The sequence below is a fragment of the Oncorhynchus masou genome, chromosome 31, assembly GCF_036934945.1.
Source record: "Oncorhynchus masou masou isolate Uvic2021 chromosome 31, UVic_Omas_1.1, whole genome shotgun sequence".
Lineage (NCBI taxonomy): Eukaryota > Metazoa > Chordata > Actinopteri > Salmoniformes > Salmonidae > Oncorhynchus > Oncorhynchus masou.
The window spans coordinates 77,546,951-77,566,940 of NC_088242.1; the positions used below are offsets into that span (position 1 = coordinate 77,546,951).

At 42.3% G+C, this 19,990-nt stretch overlaps 2 protein-coding genes across 6 annotated transcripts in view; both read right to left on the minus strand.

Moving 5' to 3' along the window:
- Positions 1-10,277: 10,277 nt before the first annotated feature.
- Positions 10,278-11,985, minus strand: LOC135525290 (interleukin-17C-like). Its single transcript, XM_064952999.1, has 3 exons — positions 11,907-11,985; positions 11,493-11,746; positions 10,278-11,155 (listed from the first exon to the last, which is right to left on the minus strand). Exons 1-3 carry the CDS (start codon positions 11,931-11,933, stop codon positions 10,897-10,899), a joined length of 540 nt encoding a protein of 179 aa, XP_064809071.1. The 5' UTR covers positions 11,934-11,985; the 3' UTR covers positions 10,278-10,896.
- Positions 11,986-13,771: 1,786 nt separating this feature from the next.
- LOC135524464 (zinc finger CCCH domain-containing protein 18-like) overlaps positions 13,772-19,990 on the minus strand; it is a 29,738-nt gene continuing 23,519 nt past the window's right edge. For 3 of the 5 annotated variants that reach the window (XM_064952018.1, XM_064952013.1, XM_064952014.1), the window contains exons 14-20: positions 17,990-18,100; positions 17,580-17,588; positions 17,069-17,268; positions 16,675-16,934; positions 15,540-15,639; positions 15,197-15,296; positions 13,772-14,865 (exon numbers count right to left, since the gene is read on the minus strand). In XM_064952018.1, coding sequence (XP_064808090.1) covers positions 14,658-14,865; positions 15,197-15,296; positions 15,540-15,639; positions 16,675-16,934; positions 17,069-17,268; positions 17,580-17,588; positions 17,990-18,100 — 988 coding nt within the window. In that variant the 3' untranslated portion in view covers positions 13,772-14,657. The remainder of the gene's footprint in view (positions 14,866-15,196; positions 15,297-15,539; positions 15,640-16,674; positions 16,935-17,068; positions 17,269-17,579; positions 17,589-17,989; positions 18,101-19,990) is intronic. The other 2 variants (XM_064952015.1, XM_064952016.1) reach the window with 2 other exon arrangements.

Here is a 19,990-nt window from a genome sequence, read left to right on the forward strand (position 1 = left end):
ACAAGACAAAACCAATGGAAAATGAAAAATGGATCAATGATGGCTAGAAGACCGGTGACGTCGAACGCCGAGCACCGCCCGAACAAGGAGAAGCAACGACTTCGGTAGAAATCGTGACACCAGTTACACGCTCCCCACGGTAAGCACGAGGAGTTGGCTCAGGTCTCCTACCTGACTTAGCCAATCTCCTCGTGTGCCTCCCACAAAAAAATATTGGGGCTGCCTCTTGGGCTTCCGTGCTAGCCGTGTACCCTTATATCTTCGCCGTTCCTCCATTCTCCTGTATCCCTCCTCGCACTGTTCCAAAGAATCCCATGCAGGCTCTGGCACTCTCCCTGGATCGATCGACCAACTCTCAATCTCCTCCCAGGTTGTTACCCATTCGTCCTTCTCCCGGGTCCATCTCTCCATTAAGCGCTGTTCCTCCCAATCACGCTGCTTGGTCCTTTTAAGGTGGGTTATTCTGTCACGATCGTCAAAGTGAGGAGACAGCGTGAATGCATATTTTAATGGATGATGAAAAACACAAAGTACACTGAACAAACTATACAAAATAATAAGACGACCGTGACCGCTATCAATACTCTGTGCAAACATGCAACATAACATAGACAATAACCCACAAAATACCCAAAGAAGATATATAAGATATATATATATAAAAGATATATATAAAAGATATATAAACACCTAGATGATAAACAACCCCATAAACCTACAAAACCCCTAGACAGTACTAAAACACATACATCACCCATGTCACACTCTGACCTAACCAAAACAACAAAGAAAACAAAGAATACTCAGGTCAGGGCGTGACACATAATCATGGTAGCCTCCAAATTAATGTAGAAGTGATCAGAAACATATTATATTGTTTATTACAATAAAAGTGACTCTAAAATTCATTATTCACCATTCAGTTCTTACTGGGCAAAATACAATCCGAAACACAACCAAACAAAATGCAAATGCATCCAACAAGTTTGTAGAGTCACAAGCTTGATGTCATTGTCTGCTAGGAACAGGAGACCAAATATTAAACTTTTGACTGAGTGAATTTACCCAAATAGTTGACTTTTTCAAATGTGGTGATTAGATACATTTAATTCTAAATGGTGAAACATACAGTGCCTTCAGAAAGTATTCACACCTCTTTCACATTTTGTTGTTACAGATTAAATTGAGCTTTTTTGTCACTGGTCTACACACAACAACCCATAATGTCAAGGTGAAATTATGTTTTTATATATATTTTTTAATTAATCAAAATTAAAAAGCTGAAATGTCTTGAATGTCAATAAGTATTCAACCCCTTTGTTATGGCAAGCCTAAATAAGTTCAGGAGTAAAAATGTGCTTAACCAGTCGCAATAAGTTGCATGGACTCACTCTGTGTGCAATAAAACATTTGACCCCAACTCCAGAATACTGGAGGACATAGCTACATTTAAAGCTTTAGCTTCGCTGCCCAAATACATATGGAGGTGAGGGTATGTTTGCAAGCCGTACAATGAAAAAGCAAAAGAAAAGTGGCCCATTGTGCACTGGGGATTTGGACAGATACAGAACGTGGGGCCCTATGGTTTGAACACAGTTGTTCCGAATACGTGGGTTGGCGGGCAGAAGAAGTTTCCCAGGTGCATAAGAAGGGGAGAGTGATACAGAGGAGTGACAAAATATCCCTGTGGGTATCTAATGTGGCAACAAACCAGCTGTTGAACCAGCTGAGATGTTGTTCTGTTAGACTGGTGGAGCAGGGCCAGCGAGAGACCGTCGCTGGTCTGTCTGGGTGTCTTTCACATCCAAGACAAGGCAGTGGGAGGGGGGTATGCCGAATAAACCCTCACTTGTCCAGAGAAATGGCACTATCGAGATCTGGCAGACAAAACCAGGGAGAGGGGAAAAACCCAAACAGGGAATTCTATCAGAGATAGGTTTTAATACAGTCCCCTCCAAACAAACCTGAGTATGGAACAAGCATGTATTGTCTGATGTAAGACTGTTTTATGCCTATCTGACTAAAATTAGGCCTGATCCACTGTTATGACACAATAACATGAGCAAGCATGGACACATTAACATGAGTAAGCACATTCACATTCATTCATACACATGTCCCTCACAAAACAGCTCATTATGAATCTGTCAGATGCTTGGGTGACTGTGTCATTGAGGCTAACTGCAGGTTCTTCCCTCTTTGTGTGGTCAAATCTACACGCCAAAAGATAATGAGTCTATTGCTGGAGCCTCTCCCATGATGTGTGGTTTTTGTGGTGATTCGTTTTTTTTTTTTACTAGGTCAGCAAGCTGGCTTCATAACAGTCCACTCATCCATAGCCCTGGCAGCCCTCATCAGCACCTCTCCAACCTTCAGACGTGTCTCCAGGGTCCTCTCCTTCTGAGAGGATGGACCACTCTGGTACTCTTCCTGCAGCCGCAGCCATGCCTGCAGAGAGAAAAGGTAGACAGAGAATGGGACACTGAGAAACCCCAAGCCCAATACAACCTATATACCACCATTAGGTGTTTCCACTGCAGATTAATGTCAATGTCATTCCAGAACATCCATTTCTAGGGCATATTCGATGAGATACAACAGTCATATACTTGTTACAACTTTCTAAAAGGAAAGCCAGTCAAAGTCAAAGGTTAATAACACCCCACAAAACTAGAGTGAAGACCAAAGGTTTACACATGTAAGGTGAAGCACCACCTGGAGCCCCTTGACTTCCTACCTTGAATGGCTGACAGATACACAAAAGAGTCTTCGTGCTTCAAGTTCTCCAGAAAGAGCTTTAAGACAAACTATAAGATAAGACACATTACACTAAATCTGCTCAACTTTCCCTGTCTGAAATGTGTATCTCCATAGTGCTTACTATTTGTCCCAAAACAACCCTAACACATCTTCAATAAGATGAACATTAAAGAGGAACCCCACCCCCCGCTACCCCCTAAGCACAGATGGACGGACGGACGGGGGTCGTGGAAGGTGCACACAAAAGGGGGCTCATTACACTGAATGCTAAATGAGAGCCAGGCCCAGGGGTGATAATCCAGTCTCCTCCACCTCAGTCACATTAACAAGTCCCCATAGACCCCACTGTCACGCCTAGGGTCTCTGATCAACTCCCCTCATCTATTAAACATCCTCTCCACCCAAACAGACAACAGCACCCACACAGATTGGTACTGCTGCCTGCTACTGTCCATGCCTTTGGGCCTGCGTGAGGCCCAGGAGAGGAGCCTCTTCAAGGCAACAGTACCAATCTGTGTGGGTGCTGCTGTCTGTTTGGGTGGAGAGGATGTTTAATAGATGAGTGGAGTTGATCAGAGACCCTGAGCGTGACAGTGGGGTCAAAGTTCACCACCTCATTACTTATAGTTTTTTGTCAAACTTTTTCTTTAAAGCCGCAATATGTAACTTTTTGGGCAACCTGACCAAAATCAGTTATAGTTCTGTAACTCTCATTGAAAGCAAGTCTAAAAAGCGGTATATCTGTTCTATGTGCGTTATTTATATGCTTCCCATTCTTAAGTTAGTTTTTGCGTCTTTTAGTTTTGTACATCAGATTCAAACAGCTGAAAATATAATATTTTTGGTTATGGAAAATATATTTCACAGTGGTTTAGATGGTACAATGATTATCTACACTATTCTTGCTTGCTTTGTCACATAAACTAATGGCGGAGAGATTTCTGCATAGTGCATCTTTATGTGTCTCTGTCCTCTCCCTCACCAACTTCAAACATCTGCTATCTGAGCAGCTAACCGATCGCTGCAGCTGTACATAGTCTATTGGTAAATAGCCCACCCATTTTCACCTACCTCATCCCCATACTGTTTTTATTTATTTACTTTTCTGCTCTTTTGCACACCAATATCTCTACCTGTACATGACCATCTGATCATTTATCACTCCAGTGTTAATCTGCAAAATTGTAATTATTCGCCTACCTCCTCATGCCTTTTGCACACAATGTATATAGACTCCCCTTTTTTTCTACTGTGTTATTGACTTGTTAATTGTTTACTCCATTTGTAACTCTGTGTTGTCTGTTCACACTGCTATGCTTTATCTTGGCCAGGTCGCAGTTGCAAATGAGAACTTGTTCTCAACTAGCCTACCTGGTTAAATAAAGGTGAAATAAAAAAAATTAAAAAAAATTAAAAATCAGGGCTTTACAGAACACTGGTCATCTGGGCCTCTTTATTAAGGAATGAGGGCATGTTGACTAATACTTTAAGAGCTCTAAGAATAGCAGTGTCTGTCTCTGATGAGGTAAAAGACCCAGGGCTAACACTGTGCCATTTTGCATGAGGTAAACCCTTCATGCTCAGATTAGATCAACTGGTCTCAGTTTGGTTGATAAGCAGTAATTTTAGACTTATCTCTACTGCCATTAGCCAGGTTTTTTTTTTATTAAAACTTTTAAAAAAAGTTTTATGTCTGTGTTGGTTTGAGGATGTGATGGAACTCTTTAGTAGACACCCAGTGGTAGGAAATTTGTGGTTTGTACAAGAAGTTGTCTGTCTGTTCTCTCCCAGGTTGCGGAGTTCATCGTGGCCAACCCGCAGAGGGCCTGTATGGGTCTGGACAAGGTCTGGGGGGTTGAGGTGCAGGTGGAGACCGAGACCCTAATCATGGGAATGGGCCTGGTGGCCACCCTGCTCTCAGGACCCTCATTGGTACACGTACGTACGTTCAGGCAGCAGGCTTTAACATTGGTATTACTAATACTGCTACTAGTATGCTACTATGTTGATGTGGTCATTCTGTGTAATATGTGGTATTTTGTTTTGATGTCTCTCTTCCTCGCTCTCCCTCTGTCTCTTTCGGTCTCCTCTCTCTTTCTCCTTGTCACAGTTGAGTGCTGATGACTACTCAGCAATGCCATGGCTCCTCCCACCCTTGGAGGAGATTTCCCAGAGGCACCCTGAGGTGGTGATCCAGGAGCTGGCCTCAGACCGCCGCCATCACCACATGGGGCATACCACCCTGACAACGTGACGTGAGCCGCTACATACCAAAACCCCAAAACTGACAATAACATGCCTTCTGAGAAGAACCTAAAGATCAAGCCAAACAAGTCACTCACAAGTCACCCAAACTAGACTCCCCTCACCCACCTCTCATTCCAACCACAGCACACACACTTCCCAAACGCCTAACACCCCAGCCCCTATTCAGACCTGCATCCCCAACCTCAGAGCACAGCTCTGGAGATGGGGATAGTCTGGCCCAGAACACTCATCCCCTCCCAGATAGGGTCATCTGGGGCTGGCCAGGGTCGTATAGGGATAGGAACAGGAACAGCAGGAGGGAGGGATGGCAGCAGGAGCAGTGGGCCCTCCAATGGCGCCCCCAGTGGGGCCCTTCTCAGACTGCCTGCTGTAGGCTTGTGACATCCCCACCAGAACAGTAACCCTGAGAACCCTACTTTGCCGCCCCATGAAGGGAGACACTTCAAACATGTTTGAATAGTTTATAGTTTTGTCTTTCTATCCCTCCTTGGAATACTCCATGACATGATTGGATAGGTGAATGTGTGGTTTCCACAACATTAGTTTCATCAATTCCAGTCACATCAGATCAGTGATTACCCCCCCCCCCCCCAAGGAAGAGAAGAATTGGGGACCAGTTATTGTGTGATGCTGAATAGGAAAGAGAGGACAGGGGGATACCTAGTCAGTTGTAGAACTGAATGCCTTCAACTGAAATGTGTCTTCCGCATTTAACCCAAACCCACTCACATGAGCAGGATCTCCTGACAGGGGGCGCTGTGGAGCACACATCATACAGGGAAAAGTTAGAAACTATCTAAAAAGCAGAGACCAATCCATGACAAGATACATGTGAAAACATTGTTACATTGCAGATGTGACCATCACAAATAGGGCGTGTTGAGAAGTTCACAACTGGCAGCTTGCACAAGCACACACACCAATTAAATACCTAGAGTCATTTTCAGAGCAGTAAGGGCATTGATCGGCAGACTAATTAAAACAGTATTTTTCTGTAGCAGTGTCAATTTCCCTGACGCACAGAGCAAATCATTTTTATAGAAAAAGGAAATGGTAATTAGCTGAAATCAGCTCTGCACACTATCAACAGTGGTGGTTATTGTTCAGTTATATAGCCTATATTATTTTCATTTTTAACAAACCAACATAGGTGACTAATTAGACTGAACAAAAATATAAACGCAACATATAACAATTTAAAAGATTTTACTAAGTTACAGTTCATAAGAAAATCAGTCAATTTAAATACATTTATTACACCCTAATCTATGGATTTCACATGACTGGGAACACAGTCATGTGTTGTTCACAGATACCCTTCTTTTTTTTAAAGTAGGGGCATGGATCAGAAAACCTATCCGTATCTGGTGTGACCACCATTTGCATCATGCAGCACGACATCTCCTTCACATAGAGTTGATCAGGCTGTTGATTGTGGCCTGTGGAATGTTGTCCCACTCCTCTTCAATGGCTGTGCAAAGTTGCTGGATATTGGTGGGAACTGGAACACACTGTCGTACACGTCGATCGAGAGCATCCCAAACATGCTCAATGGGTGACATGTCTGGTGAGTATGCAGGCCATGGAAGAACTGGGACATTTTCAGCTTCCAGGAATTGTGTACAGATCCTTGCAACATGGGGCTGTGCATTATCATGCTGAAACATGAGGTGATGGCGGCGGATGAATGGCAACAGTTCTGGTGGACATTTGTGTAGTCAGCAAGCCAATTGCACGCTCCCTCAAAACTTGAGACATCTGTGGCACTGTGTTGTGTGACAAAACTTAAGATATTAGAGCGATTTTTATTGTCCCCAGCACAAGGTAATGATGATCATGCTTTTAATCAGCTTTTTGATATGCCACACCTGTCAAGTGGATGGATTATCTTGGCAAAGGAGAAATGCTCATTAACAGGGATGTAAACAAATTTGTGAACAACATTTGAAAGATATAAGCTTTTTGTGCATATGGAACATTTCTCTGATCTTTTATTTCAGCTCAAGAAACATGGGACAAATTTACATGTTGCATTTATATTTTTGTTCAGTGTAGTATTTTTTTCTCTCAGAGAAACTTCAGCACAGCATGCAATACATATATATCCCAACTAGAAGCAATGGATTGCAGGCAACATCCACACTGAGCTAATGGTTAGAGCTGCCACTTTCAAGGAGTAGGACACTAACCCGAATGCTTGTAAGAAATCACACTATGCCCTCCAACGGACCATCAAACAGGCAAAGAGTCAATGCAGGTCTAAGATCTAATGATACTACACCAGCTCTGACGCTCGTTGGGCGTGGCAGGGCTTGCAAACTATTACAGACTACAAAGGGAAGCACAGCCAAGAGCTGCCCAGTGACACGAGCCTACCAGACAAGCAAAATTACTTCTATACTTGCTACGAGGCAAGCATGCGCTGACCAATTGGCAAGTGTCTTCACTGACATTAATCAACCTCTCCCTGCCTGAGTCTGTAATACAAATATGTTTCAAGCAGACCACCATAGTCCCTGTGCCCAAGAACACTAAGGTAACCTGCCTATATGACTACCAACCCGTAACACTCACATCTGTAGCCATGAAGTGCTTTGAAAGACTGGTCATGGCTCACATCAACACTATTATCCCAGAAACCCTAGACCCACTCCAATTTGCAGACCGCCCCAACAGATTCACAGATGATGCAATCTCTATTGCACTCCACACTGCTCTTTCACACCTGGACAAAAGGAACACCTATATGAGAATGCTATTCATTGACTACAGCTCAGCGTTCCAACACCATATTGCCCTCAAAGCTCATCACTAAACTAAGGACCCTGGCACTAAACACCTCCCTCTGCAACTGGATCCTGGACTTCCTGACGGGTCGCCCAGGTGGTAAGGGTAGGTAACAACACATCCGCCACGCTGATTCTGAACATGGGGGCCCCTCAGGGGTGCGTGCTCAGTCCCCTCCTGTACTCACTTCACTCATGACTGCACTGCCAGGCATGACTCCAGCATGATCACCAACAACGACGAGACAGCATATATGGAGAAGGTCAGAAACCTGGCCGTGTGGTGCCAGGACAACAACCTCTCCCTTAACGTTTTTACAAAGCTAACTAGTCACAGCTATTTCTCTTCTGACATGGATACATGTAAATGTAGCATTGGGGTAGACAGCTTTCCCTTATTCATACGTGGCTTAGCTAGCTAGCTAACACTGTACACAAACAGTACCAGTCAAAGGTTTGGACACCTACGGTTTCATTTTTACTATTTTCTAGAATAATATAATAATAGTGAATACATCAAAACTATGAAATAACACATGGGATCATAAAGTAACCAAAAAAGTGTTAAACAAATCAAAATATATTTTAGATTCTTTAAAGTAGCCACTATTTGCCTTGATGACAGCTTTGCAAACTCTTTGCATTCTCTCAACCAGCTTCATGAGGAATGCTTTTCCAATAGTCTTGAAGCATTTCCCACATATGCTGAGCACTTGTTGGCTGCTTTTCCTTCCCTCTGCGGTCCAACTCATTCCAAACCATCTCAATTGGGTTGAGGTCGGGTGATTGTGGAGGCCAGGTCATCTGATGCAACACTCCATCACTCTCTTTCTTGGTCAAACAGCCCTTACACAGCCTGGAGGTGTGTTGGGTCGTTGTCCTATTGAAAAACAAATGAGAGTCCCACTAAACTGCAAACCAGATGGGATTGCGTATCGCTGCAGAATGCTGTGGTAGCTATGCTGGTTAAGTGTGCCTTGAATTTTAAATTAATCACTGACAGTGTCACCAGCAAAGCACCCCCACACCTCCTTCTCAATGCTTTACGATGAGAACCACACACAGCAGAAATCATCCGTTCACCTACTCTGCATCTCACAAAGACACAGCGGTTGGAACAAAACATCTCAATTTTGGACTCATCAGACCAAAGGACAGATTTCCACTAGTCTAATGTCCATTGCTCATGTTTCTTGTCCCAACAAGTCTCTTCTTCTTATTGGTGTCCTTTAGTAGTGTTTTCTTTACAGCAATTCGACCATGAAGGCCTGATTCACGCAGTCTTCTCTGAACAGTTGATGCTAAGATGTCTGTTACTTGAACTCTGTGAAGCATTTATTTGGGTAAATGCTGCAATTTCTGAGACTGGTAACTCTAATGAACTAATTCTCTGCAGCAGAGGTAACTCTGGCTCTTTCTTTCCTGTGGCGGTCCTCATGAGAGCCAGTTTCATCATAGCGCTTGATGGTTTTTGCGACTGCACTTGAAAAAACTTTCAAAGTTCTTGAAATGTTCTGCATTGACTGACCTTCATGTCTTAAAGTAATGATGGACTGTCGTATCTCTTTGCATATTTGAGCTGTCCTTGCCATAATATGGACTTGGTCTTTTACCAATAGGGCTATCTTCTGTATACCATCCCTACCTTGTCACAACACAATTGATTGGCTCAAACGCATTAAGGAAAGAAATTCCACAAATAAACTTTTAAAAAGGCAAACATGTTAATTGAAATGCATTCCAGGTGACTATCTCATGAAGCTGGTTGAGAGAATGCCAACAATGTGCAAAGCTGTCATCAAGGCAAAGGGTGGCTACTTTGAAGAATCTAAAATATATTTTGATTTGTTTAACACTTTTTTGGTTACTACATGATTCCATATGTGTTATTTCATAGTTTTGATGTATTTACTATTATTCTACAATGTAGAAAATAGTACAAAATAAAGAAAAACCTTGTAATGATTAAGTGTGTCCAAACATTTGACTGGTACTGTACATAATAATGATGAGCGTCTTTCGCTAAATCACACTGAATATTATTAACTTACCTCCGAGAGGTTTAGTGACAACACTACGTGCAGGCAGTATGGCATATTTATGTTTTATCTTTCTTTAGCAGAGGTCCTGTACCGTTTTTATTTCAAGACCGGATTATCTTTTGTAGCCATGCTGCTAAAAACACGTTCAGGAGTGGATCCGATTGGCTATAATTTAATAGATCTGAAAACAGAAGACACCCGTAAAGAATTGGCGGACGCCTTCAAGCAATTCATCTGCGCTCATTGTCAAATCGTTATTATAAAAATCTCAATAGTAAATTGTTGGCTCATGTAATAACGAAGGCTGTCTTGATGTTGCTTTTTAAATAACCTTAGTATATATTATAACCCCGAAGATGTATCCACCTTTAATCATTTAGGTTGGCCTAAATAAAGCATGATCGGCAGATATTTCATTAGTAATCTTTATTAAGGAAACAACAATAACATTTCATAAATTCTGCTACATTTATATAAATTCATCACCCACGTACAATTTGTCAAAATCAATACCGATAAATAGCCTAATCAAACGATTCTTATAGTATACTGCGTTAAATGCGCAGAAAATTCGAATATTTACCATTTCAACAGAGGAAGCTATCTAAAATGTATGATTATGTTGATGGGAAAACAGGAACAGAAGAACACATTGATGTTGAAAGGAATAGGCCTAATAACAAAAGTCACCAAAAAACATCGATAAATAAATAGCTTGAGAACATAGTTCAATAAATAGTTAGTCGCTGAAACCCAGACCTATGAGCAACAGCCGGAACATTGGTACATTGTGGGAGGAAACCCGTCTGCCGAGACTAATAAATAGTTAATAGATCATCAAATAAATACAACCTTGCAACACAAGTACTACATTAATGTACCTAAGAGTGTCATGTAAAAATCCATGTATTCTCGATAGCTTCGTATCCATAAGCATAGTGTTATACTTTCAATAACTTAAGTGCATTTTAAAACAAACACAACAAAATGTGAAACATGTCACTACAGTTTGTCTAAAAAATGTCCTCTATGAGAGGCACTTAATATGTCCTAGCCTTAACGCAGGTGCAGGCAATAGGCACTTTAATATAATGTGAGCTGAATGAATATTTTCCTGGCTCGGTCGTGCAGTCGGTCTTCATCAAAACCATCTGGGATTGCACTACAGGCACCGAGTTATATCCATAATCTTCGTATTCGGCCCCGTGATGTCCGTGCCCTTTGACGATGATACATCCCGTGCATAGACATTCAGCGACGACTATCTTCTCAGGGAATCGTCCCTCCTTGCTATCGATGCTGTGGGAAAAGTCACATTCCAATTAATCAATTACCCAATGAATCAATTAATAATGCATACGAAAATGTATTTTCTTTCCTAGCCATATGTCATGCACATTGACTCATATTATATTATTGTGCGAATGAGAATATTATGGCTGCATGAGTAAAATTGTAGCCTCGTACGAACCATCCCGATCTCGGAGCTCACATTCTTTGATCACATTCTGTGTCGAAACAGAATATGAGTTCGCGAGATCATGATGGTTCGTGAGATCATGATGGTTCGTACGAGGCTATAAAATGTTAGACCTATCCAGAAAGTATTTACTTCGAGTAGAAAAAGATGCCTTACCTGTACCGCCAGGGGGAGACAGAACGGTTGTTGTAGTCTACTGACTGTGAATGAAGCACAGCAGGGCAGGTCTTCTTCGTACCCAGCTTGTGATACTGCGTTTCATCAATATGACCGTCTTTCAGGTACCGGTTTCGACGCAAGATCTTAAGAGCTCCATCCTCCAGTTCTTCTGCACTGAAGCATCCCTTATGCTTGTGTGCCTCTGATGCCAAAGTCAATTTATCAATAAAAAGTCCAAGTAAAAGTAGAGTCTGCAAAGGAGTGAAATAAATGAATAAAAACGAACAAACACCATTAATAAATTACCATTTGAATAAAAACCAATCCAAAATGAGGGATCAAAACGTAATCCAACATTCATTCAGGTGTAGTTAAATTTCAAACAATCAGGGCAGTCAAACTCTAACTTACCTGCATAATCTTGAATAGACCTGGCATTTTCTAATATCAAATATATATTTGTTAGTAGAGGAGCCCAAGTGCTTATGCTCTGTTTTGTGCCATAATGCCAGTGATCCTACAATTTATAGTGGACGTACCTGGTTGGGGAAATCCGTATGTAGGAGGAAATGGAAATCACTATATTCAGTTCCCAGCTTCCTCTTTCCTACAGTGAGTGTCCCCACTGTCAGGACTTGGCTTGTGTTTACATCAACATTACATCACCTGTTATTACAATCTATATGAGCTTGTGTACACCTATACATACTTATTCATATTGATTTTATTAGCTGCTATAATCAATATATTGACCATAGGCATACTATCAGACAGCTTGCATACCTTGACAGACAGTAATCTTACTGATATGTTTCCATAGTCAAGACAGAAGCTAGGAATTATGAAGAAATGTAACAAAACGGTTCATTTATACACACACGGATAAAATAGATCAAATCTGAATCCATAAATAAATGTAGCCTAATTTTGGCCTATCCTACTACACCTTTTCAGTTTTCTACCAATAATAAATGTAACCACATACTGTATGCTAAAACTTTCAGAGGGAAAAAAACTGTAAATATGTTTTTTCATGTTAAATTCAGCATGATAAACGAAGGATGATCATTGATGAATTCTTATAGTATATTTAGCTCATTTACTAGACAACCTCATCAGCCTTCCTACAAGTTGAACACTTTCTCCTGCAGCCTGGATCTTCCCACTCCGAGGCAAACAATGGTGTCATCACAATAGCCTCATCTCTCCCTGCCCCTCCTAGTCCTACCCTTACTGAACAAGGAGTATGTTTCATGTTTCTCCTGATTGAAACATTTCCAACATAGTTGGTTCCAGAAATACAAGTCAGTTACAAAGAAAGCAGATAAGGTGTGATAGCTGGGCAAACCAGTAAGTATGCCTTATCAGTGCATTATAACGACAAACATCAGGCGAGATTGTCAAAATAACAGGTATCCTCACCATCAAGCCAGTACACAGGCAAAGAACTGGAAAGAACGCCACATGGCTTCAATAAACTGTCAGAAGACAACATGCTTCATTATAAATACCTATAAATAGGTATTTCTCTTTGTGATGAAGAAGTTCCCTCTATCTGTAAGCTAATGAGCTGTCAGGGTATGGGACTTTTAGTAAACAGAATAATCAGACTGTATGCAGATAAAGTAGTAGAGCATGTGTTTTAATATATTCTGGTTATGTTGAAACAGACCCTAGACTATTAGTCTGCTTACTGATTAACATGTCTGAGAGATATACATCTGTCACTCTGGAGATGGCTCAGTGAAAACTGAGATGAGTCCAATAAGGGCAAGTACCATGAACTTTCCAATGATCAAATCCCTGCCCCGAAGAACAAACACACTAAATCAGTAGGACTTGTACCATTGACCAGTTTAGCTGGGCTCATATTTCCACCTCACTAACGTTAAATCAATATCATCACGTCTTCTATCACATTTGCCTCCAGTCTCTTTTCCAGAGTAATTGCCTGGAGCCTCAGCCCAGCCATTGACTGCCAGTGGAAAAGCACCAAATATCATTGGTTAATCCAAATGCATCTGTGATGTCCTTGCCCCACCCTAGAAAGCATAATGTGTCCTGCCCATTATTATTGATAAGATCTGCAGTAATCATGTGAAAACCTTGTTTTTCAAATTATATTTGGTAGTGAAAATGTACATCAACATGCAATACATTGTGCTTCATCTCCTGTGAAGAACAAGAGAAAACAAGTGATTGATGGAGCCACGTATCCAATTAATATAGGATTGGGGAGAGTGAAATTATGGAGAAGGTAGACACACGACAGATGATTTCTCTTTATCAAAATAGTTTATTTTAGAAGCCTTTTGTCACAAAAGCAAGACGCTCCTTATCCTCCGGTGTCCCCAACCATCTCTCATACTCTGTCAACTAAAAATGTGAGAAAAATAAAACACAGTAAATTACTTGAGAAGAGCTAGAGATTTTTTGGGGTAGATTAAAAAAGCAATACTTCACATCACTATCAATTTGTTCTCTACAATCATACACTTGAAAAAAATGGGTGCTTGTCAAATGCTCACTATTATTGTACACGGTATGTAAAATTAACACTGCAAGAGAACAGAGCACAGGCCTAGAACAGGAGAAGTCATTGGTTAAGAGATAACCACCATGAACAAGAGGTCCTGTGAGCGTGTTTCTCATTCTGAATGAATGCAGACGAAATGTTTGTACAGAGAACCAGTTGGGAGACTAGAGGCAGTTTCCAGGATCTTCAGAACGGCAGAAATGGGGCAAGACCAGCACTCGACCCAACAGAAAGAAAAAAAAACATGAGATAAGAGACAGTAAAAGGGGCAGACAGAGAGAAACAGTGTGGATCAAAAGTATATAAATTCACCTTATCAATGAGACACGATGGGAAGATTGTTCCTTCTCACTAAATAGACAACAGTGAGCAACAGTGACACCCTGCTACTACTTCTTTTCAGCACTGTAAAACCTTTTAGACAACCTCTCTCTGAGGGCAAACAAGCAGAAATGTTTTGGTGGCCATTTTGTTCAGTAACAATTACACAATGGCCTTTACATTTAGGGACAGACACCTTTTTTACATTTCCAGAGAATGCTAGGCTTCTTGACAGGTATTGGTGACTTATGTCCCTTGATGCTTGATGTTGCCTGGGCGACTTGGGTAGGCAGGCAGGGTGAGGGTTATTTCCCTGGGATCTTGGCCCTCTTGCGGGCGATGGCATCCTCAACAGCTTTGAGCTGCTTCAGCAGCTCCTCACGGCGAGACAGTGTGCTGCTAGGCTTGCCGGAGCCTGAGCCCGGGCCACCTGGGGGCTGTTTGCCTGAGCCAGAGGACAACACCCCTGGACCTTTGCCAGACGACTTTGGTGGTGGGGACAGAGGACGTTTTCTAAAGAGAGAAATAACATGATTGGGCTTAGTGCCACATGCCTATGACAATTTACAAGGGTTATCATGGGGATTAATCTACCTGTATAGAGAGGGTGCGAGTAGATGTATAAATAGTGACGACAGGGTCACATGCCCTGTTTATTGGTGTATATCATATACTTCTGGGGCTTCCACTTTTGTGACTTGTTCCACATTCAAAACAAAGGCTTGTGGTTGCTCTAACATCCTAAAATGACATCACTACTGCGGTGAAGGGCAGCACCAACAAAGAGGCGTCAGATTGGGGTTGTGTGTGTAGTTTTGGACGAGAAGCAGCAGAGGGCACCTACCTTTCTCCCGGTGGTGGCATGGGGCGAGGGCCCTGGCCTCTGGGCCGGTCCATTCGAGGAGAGAGTGGGGGCCGTCCAGGCATCCTCCTGTCACCACGACCTGTAGGACATTGATGGGAAGTTGATTACATACAGGGAATTGTGGCCTCAGATAAATGACTTGGTTCAACACAGACAAAGCATATAGAAAGAACAGATAATGAAGCCTACGGCAAGGTCTCTCTGATAGTTGGATTTCCACATTTGGTATAACCAAACCACGTGTGTGTGTGTGTGAGTTCCTTGGGAAGAACACATTATTAATGTCAGACTAAGCGTTTTCTGAACAGTTTGAGGCCCTCACCTCTCTCAGGAGACAATGCTATCCTCTTGCTGAGTGGAGAGGTAGGCCTGTCCTTGTCTGAAGGCATGTATCGCTTCCTGTTACCCCGCTCTGCCTGCTGCTACAGAGTGAGAGAGCGATACATTGTTACGCGTCAGAAAGTTCACAAGCAACAAATGCAAAATACAGTACATTAAAATGAGATAAAATCACATTTGCTCAATGTTCAATGGTGGCATTTAAATAATGTGTGTATATATACACATTGAAACAATATCAGCGATACCAAAAGTATGGTATACAGAAGCTTGATATTAGTACTAGTATCTAGTTATTCTTAAAATATTATTTTTTTTGCCCCAATTTCATGGTATCCAATTGTTTTTTAGTAGCTACTATCTTGTCTCATCGCTACAACTCCCGTACAGGCCCGGGAGAGACCAAGGTTGAAAGTCATGCGTCAAGCACGCCACAGGAGTCGCTGGTGCGCGATGAGACAAGGTTTTCCCTAACGGCCAAACTCTCCCTAACCTGGACGACGCTAGGCCAATCGTGCGTCGCCCCACGGACTGACCGGTCGCGGCCGGTTACGACAGAGCTTGGGCGCGTACCCAAAGTCTCTGGTGGCACAGCTGGCGCTGCAGTAGAGCACCCTTAACCACTGCGCCACCCGGGAGGCCCAGTATCTAGTTACTCAGTCTGACTGATAAGAGTATGAGGAAGTCAGACACTTATCATATTGACTGTCCAACCTCTCCTTCGCACAAAGATACTCAGACCTCTAAACTCTAATGCCATTAGTGTCACAGGGTGTGATATCAGTGTCACTTGTATCTAAATGAATGTTGTCACGATACCAGTATAGCAATCATACAATGCCAGATATTCCTTGGCAAAGAGAAAACACGAAGCAGAGTGAACTCTGTGGTCATTTAAAACATACATTTGTAAAATAGTGTGTGCTATAGCTTGCAAAATAAATAAATGTGACTCTGGGTGGCAACATAAGGCTGTTTTTTTCCAACATGAACATAATTTCTGTCGATACTAGTCTCAGGACAACACTAATCCACATATTTTTCCATAGTAATTCAGAGACTCAGTCTATTTGAGTTGAGAGCCGTTGATTTTCAACAGTAAATCCAGCAGCGGTCACCTTGTTGAGAAGCGTGAGTTTGATGTCTTTGTGCTGTCCATAGCCTCCAGGGGCTCCCATGGGGGGTCCGTGGGGCGGGTGCATGGGGTGGCCGCCAGGACCGTGCCCCCCTGGACCGTGCCCCCCTGGACCGTGCCCCCTGCTGCCAGGCCCAGATCTGGGCATGGGGCCGTGGGTGTGTCTATGAGGGAGGCCTGAGGTATCAATCTTCCTCCGGTCCTCTCTGGGGGGATGGGGCTCATCTTTCTTAGTGGGCTTCCCTGTGGAGAGCAGACAGTATACATCACTAACATACAACCCATAGAACCACCAGATGCTGCCATTCTGTGATGACACGTCAACCACAATACAATCCAGAGTGAATTGCAGTCTATGACAAAAGCCTAACTGCTACCTTTGTCCTTGTTGGGACCCCTGTCCCGTGGCGGGACCCTCTCCTTGCGGGCATGGGGCTGTCCGGGGGTGGGGGATTGGGAACTGGCTGACGACACAGGGCTGGCCAGGTCAGCGTACATGTCATCTGAGTCAGCGCTCCTCACTGAGCTGCTGCTGGAGGCCGAGGACACACTAGACACACTGCTCACACTCAGAGACCTAAACAGGGACCACACAGGCCACAGGGCGAGAGAGACTCAGTGCTGTGTCACAAAAACCTGCACACACACTAACTCAGGCTGATGGAAATACTGACAGAATATCGACATTTGTAGTGGGGGGGATTTTTATTTAAGCATGACAAATTATGATTAAAACACCCAAGAACAGAAGGTGGTGACTGAGTGAGTGGTGGGGCAAAATGGGGGAGAAATCAATCAAACGGATGAATCACAGTTAAGATAAATGAAGAGAGGAGCAGGTGTACAAGCTAGGGTAATATAAATGGCAGATATAAAATGGCATAGTACCTGGATTTTCTAGGTAGTTGACCAGTGGATAAACAGCAAAGAAAAACAAGAGAGCAGGTATTCAATACATATCGGTTTCAAGTGGTACCTGCATCAAATCAAATTTCATATGTTACATGCACCGAATACAAACAGGTGTAGACCTTACCGTGAAATGCTTAGTTACAAGCCCTTACTCTACAACGCGGTTCAAGAAAAAGAGTTAAGAAAATATTTACTAAATAAATTAAATAATAATAAAAGTTTAAAAAATTATAAAACAAAAAAGTTAAAATAAAATAATAACGAGGCTATATACAGGGGGTACCAGCACCAAGTCAATAACTCCTTTCTGAGGCAAAATTCTCTTAACTGTCAGCTTTTAAAGCAGTGTAGTGGAAGTTAGTGGAAGTGGGATCGATTCATCCTACCTGGACTTCTTGGATCCAGAGCGTGAGATGGAGGCAGAGGAGGAGCGGGATCTGGAGCGAGAGCTGGAGCCAGAGTAACTACTGCCGCTCACACTGCCACTGACTGTCCGCCTAAACAGGGGAATAGAGTGAGAGGAGAGAAAGATCAACATATTTCAGTGAGCGAAGAGATCATCATACTTTTAATAGTAGAATGTACATCACAGTAACAACATGTCAACGCTCCCGCACATTGGCTAACCAGGCTATCTGCATTGTGACCCGCCACCCATCACCCACCAACCCCTCTTTTACGCTACTGCTACTCTGTTCATCATATATGCATTAGAGGTCGACCGATTCATTGGAATGGCTGATTAATTAGGGCCGATTTCAGGTTTTCATAACAATTGGAAATACGTATTTTCGGACGCCGATTTTGCCTATTTTTCTTTTTACACCTTTATTTAACTAGGCAAGTCAGATAAGAACACATTGTTATTTTCAATGACGGCCTGGGAACAGTGGGTTAACTGCCTGTTCAGGGGCAGAACGACAGATCTTTACCTTGTCAGCTCAGGGATTCAATCTTGCAACCTTACGATTAACTAGTCAAACGCTCTAACCACCTGCCTCACGAGGAGTCTGCCTGTTGCGCGAATGCAGTAAGAAGGCAATATTAGCAGGCAATATTAACCAGGTGAAATTGTGTAATTTCTCTTGCGTTCATTGCACGTAGAGTCTGGGTATATGCAACAGTTTGGGCCGCCTGGCTCATTGCAAACTAATTTGCCAGAATTTTATGCAATTATGACACAACATTGAAGGTTGTGCAATGTAACAGCAATGTTTAGACTTAGGGATGCCACCCGTTAGATAATATACGGAACAGTTCCGTATTTCACCGAAATAATAAACTTTTTGTTTTCGAAATGATAGTTTCCGGATTCGACCAGATTAATGACCTAAGGCTCCTACTGTGTGTTATTATGTTATAATTAAGTCTATGATTTGATATTTGATAGAGCAGTCTGACTGAGCGGTGGTAGGCAGCAGCAGGCTCGTAAACATTCATTCAAACAGCATTCATTCAAACAAACTTTCGTGCGTTTTACCAGCAGCTCTTCGAAGTGCTTCAAGCATTGCACTGTTTATGACTTCAAGCCAATCAACTCCCAAGATTAGGCTGGTGTAACCGATGTGAAATGGCTAGCTAATTAGCGGGGTGGGCGCTAATAGCGTTTCAAACGTCACTCATTCTGAGACGTGGAGTAATTGCTCCCCTTGCTCTGCAAGGGCCGCGGCTTTTGGGTAGCGATGGGTAACGATGCTTCGAGGGTGGCTGTTGTCGATGTGTTCCTGGTTCGAGCCCAGGTAGGAGCGAGGAGAGGGATGGAAGCTATACTGTTACACTGGCAATACTAAAGTACCTGTAAGAACATCCAATAGTCAAAGCTTAATGAAATACAAATCATATAGAGAGAAATGGTCCTATAATTCAACAACCTAAAACTTCTTACCTGGGAATATTGAAGACTCATGTTCAAAGGAAATACCAGCTTTCATATGTTCTCATGTTCTGAGCAAGGAACTTAAACATTAGCTTTCTTAGATGGCACATATGGCACTTTTACTTTCTTCTCCAACACTTTGTTTTTGCATTACTTAAACCAAATTGAACAGGTTTCATTATTTATTTGAGGCTAAATAGATTTTATTGATGTATTATATTAAGTTAAAATACGTGTTCATTCAGTATCATTGTAATTGTCATTATTACAAATAAATAAAATAATTTTTAAAATGTATTTTTAAATCGGCCGGTATCGTCTTTTTTTGGTCCGCCAATATCGGTATTGGCGTTGAAAAATCATAATCGGTCGACCTCTAATATGCATAGTCACTTTAACCATATCTACATGTACATACTACCTCAATCAGCCTGACTAACCGGTGTCTGCATGTAGCCCCGCTATTGTATATAGCCTGTCTTTTTACTGTTGTTTTATTTCTTTACTTACC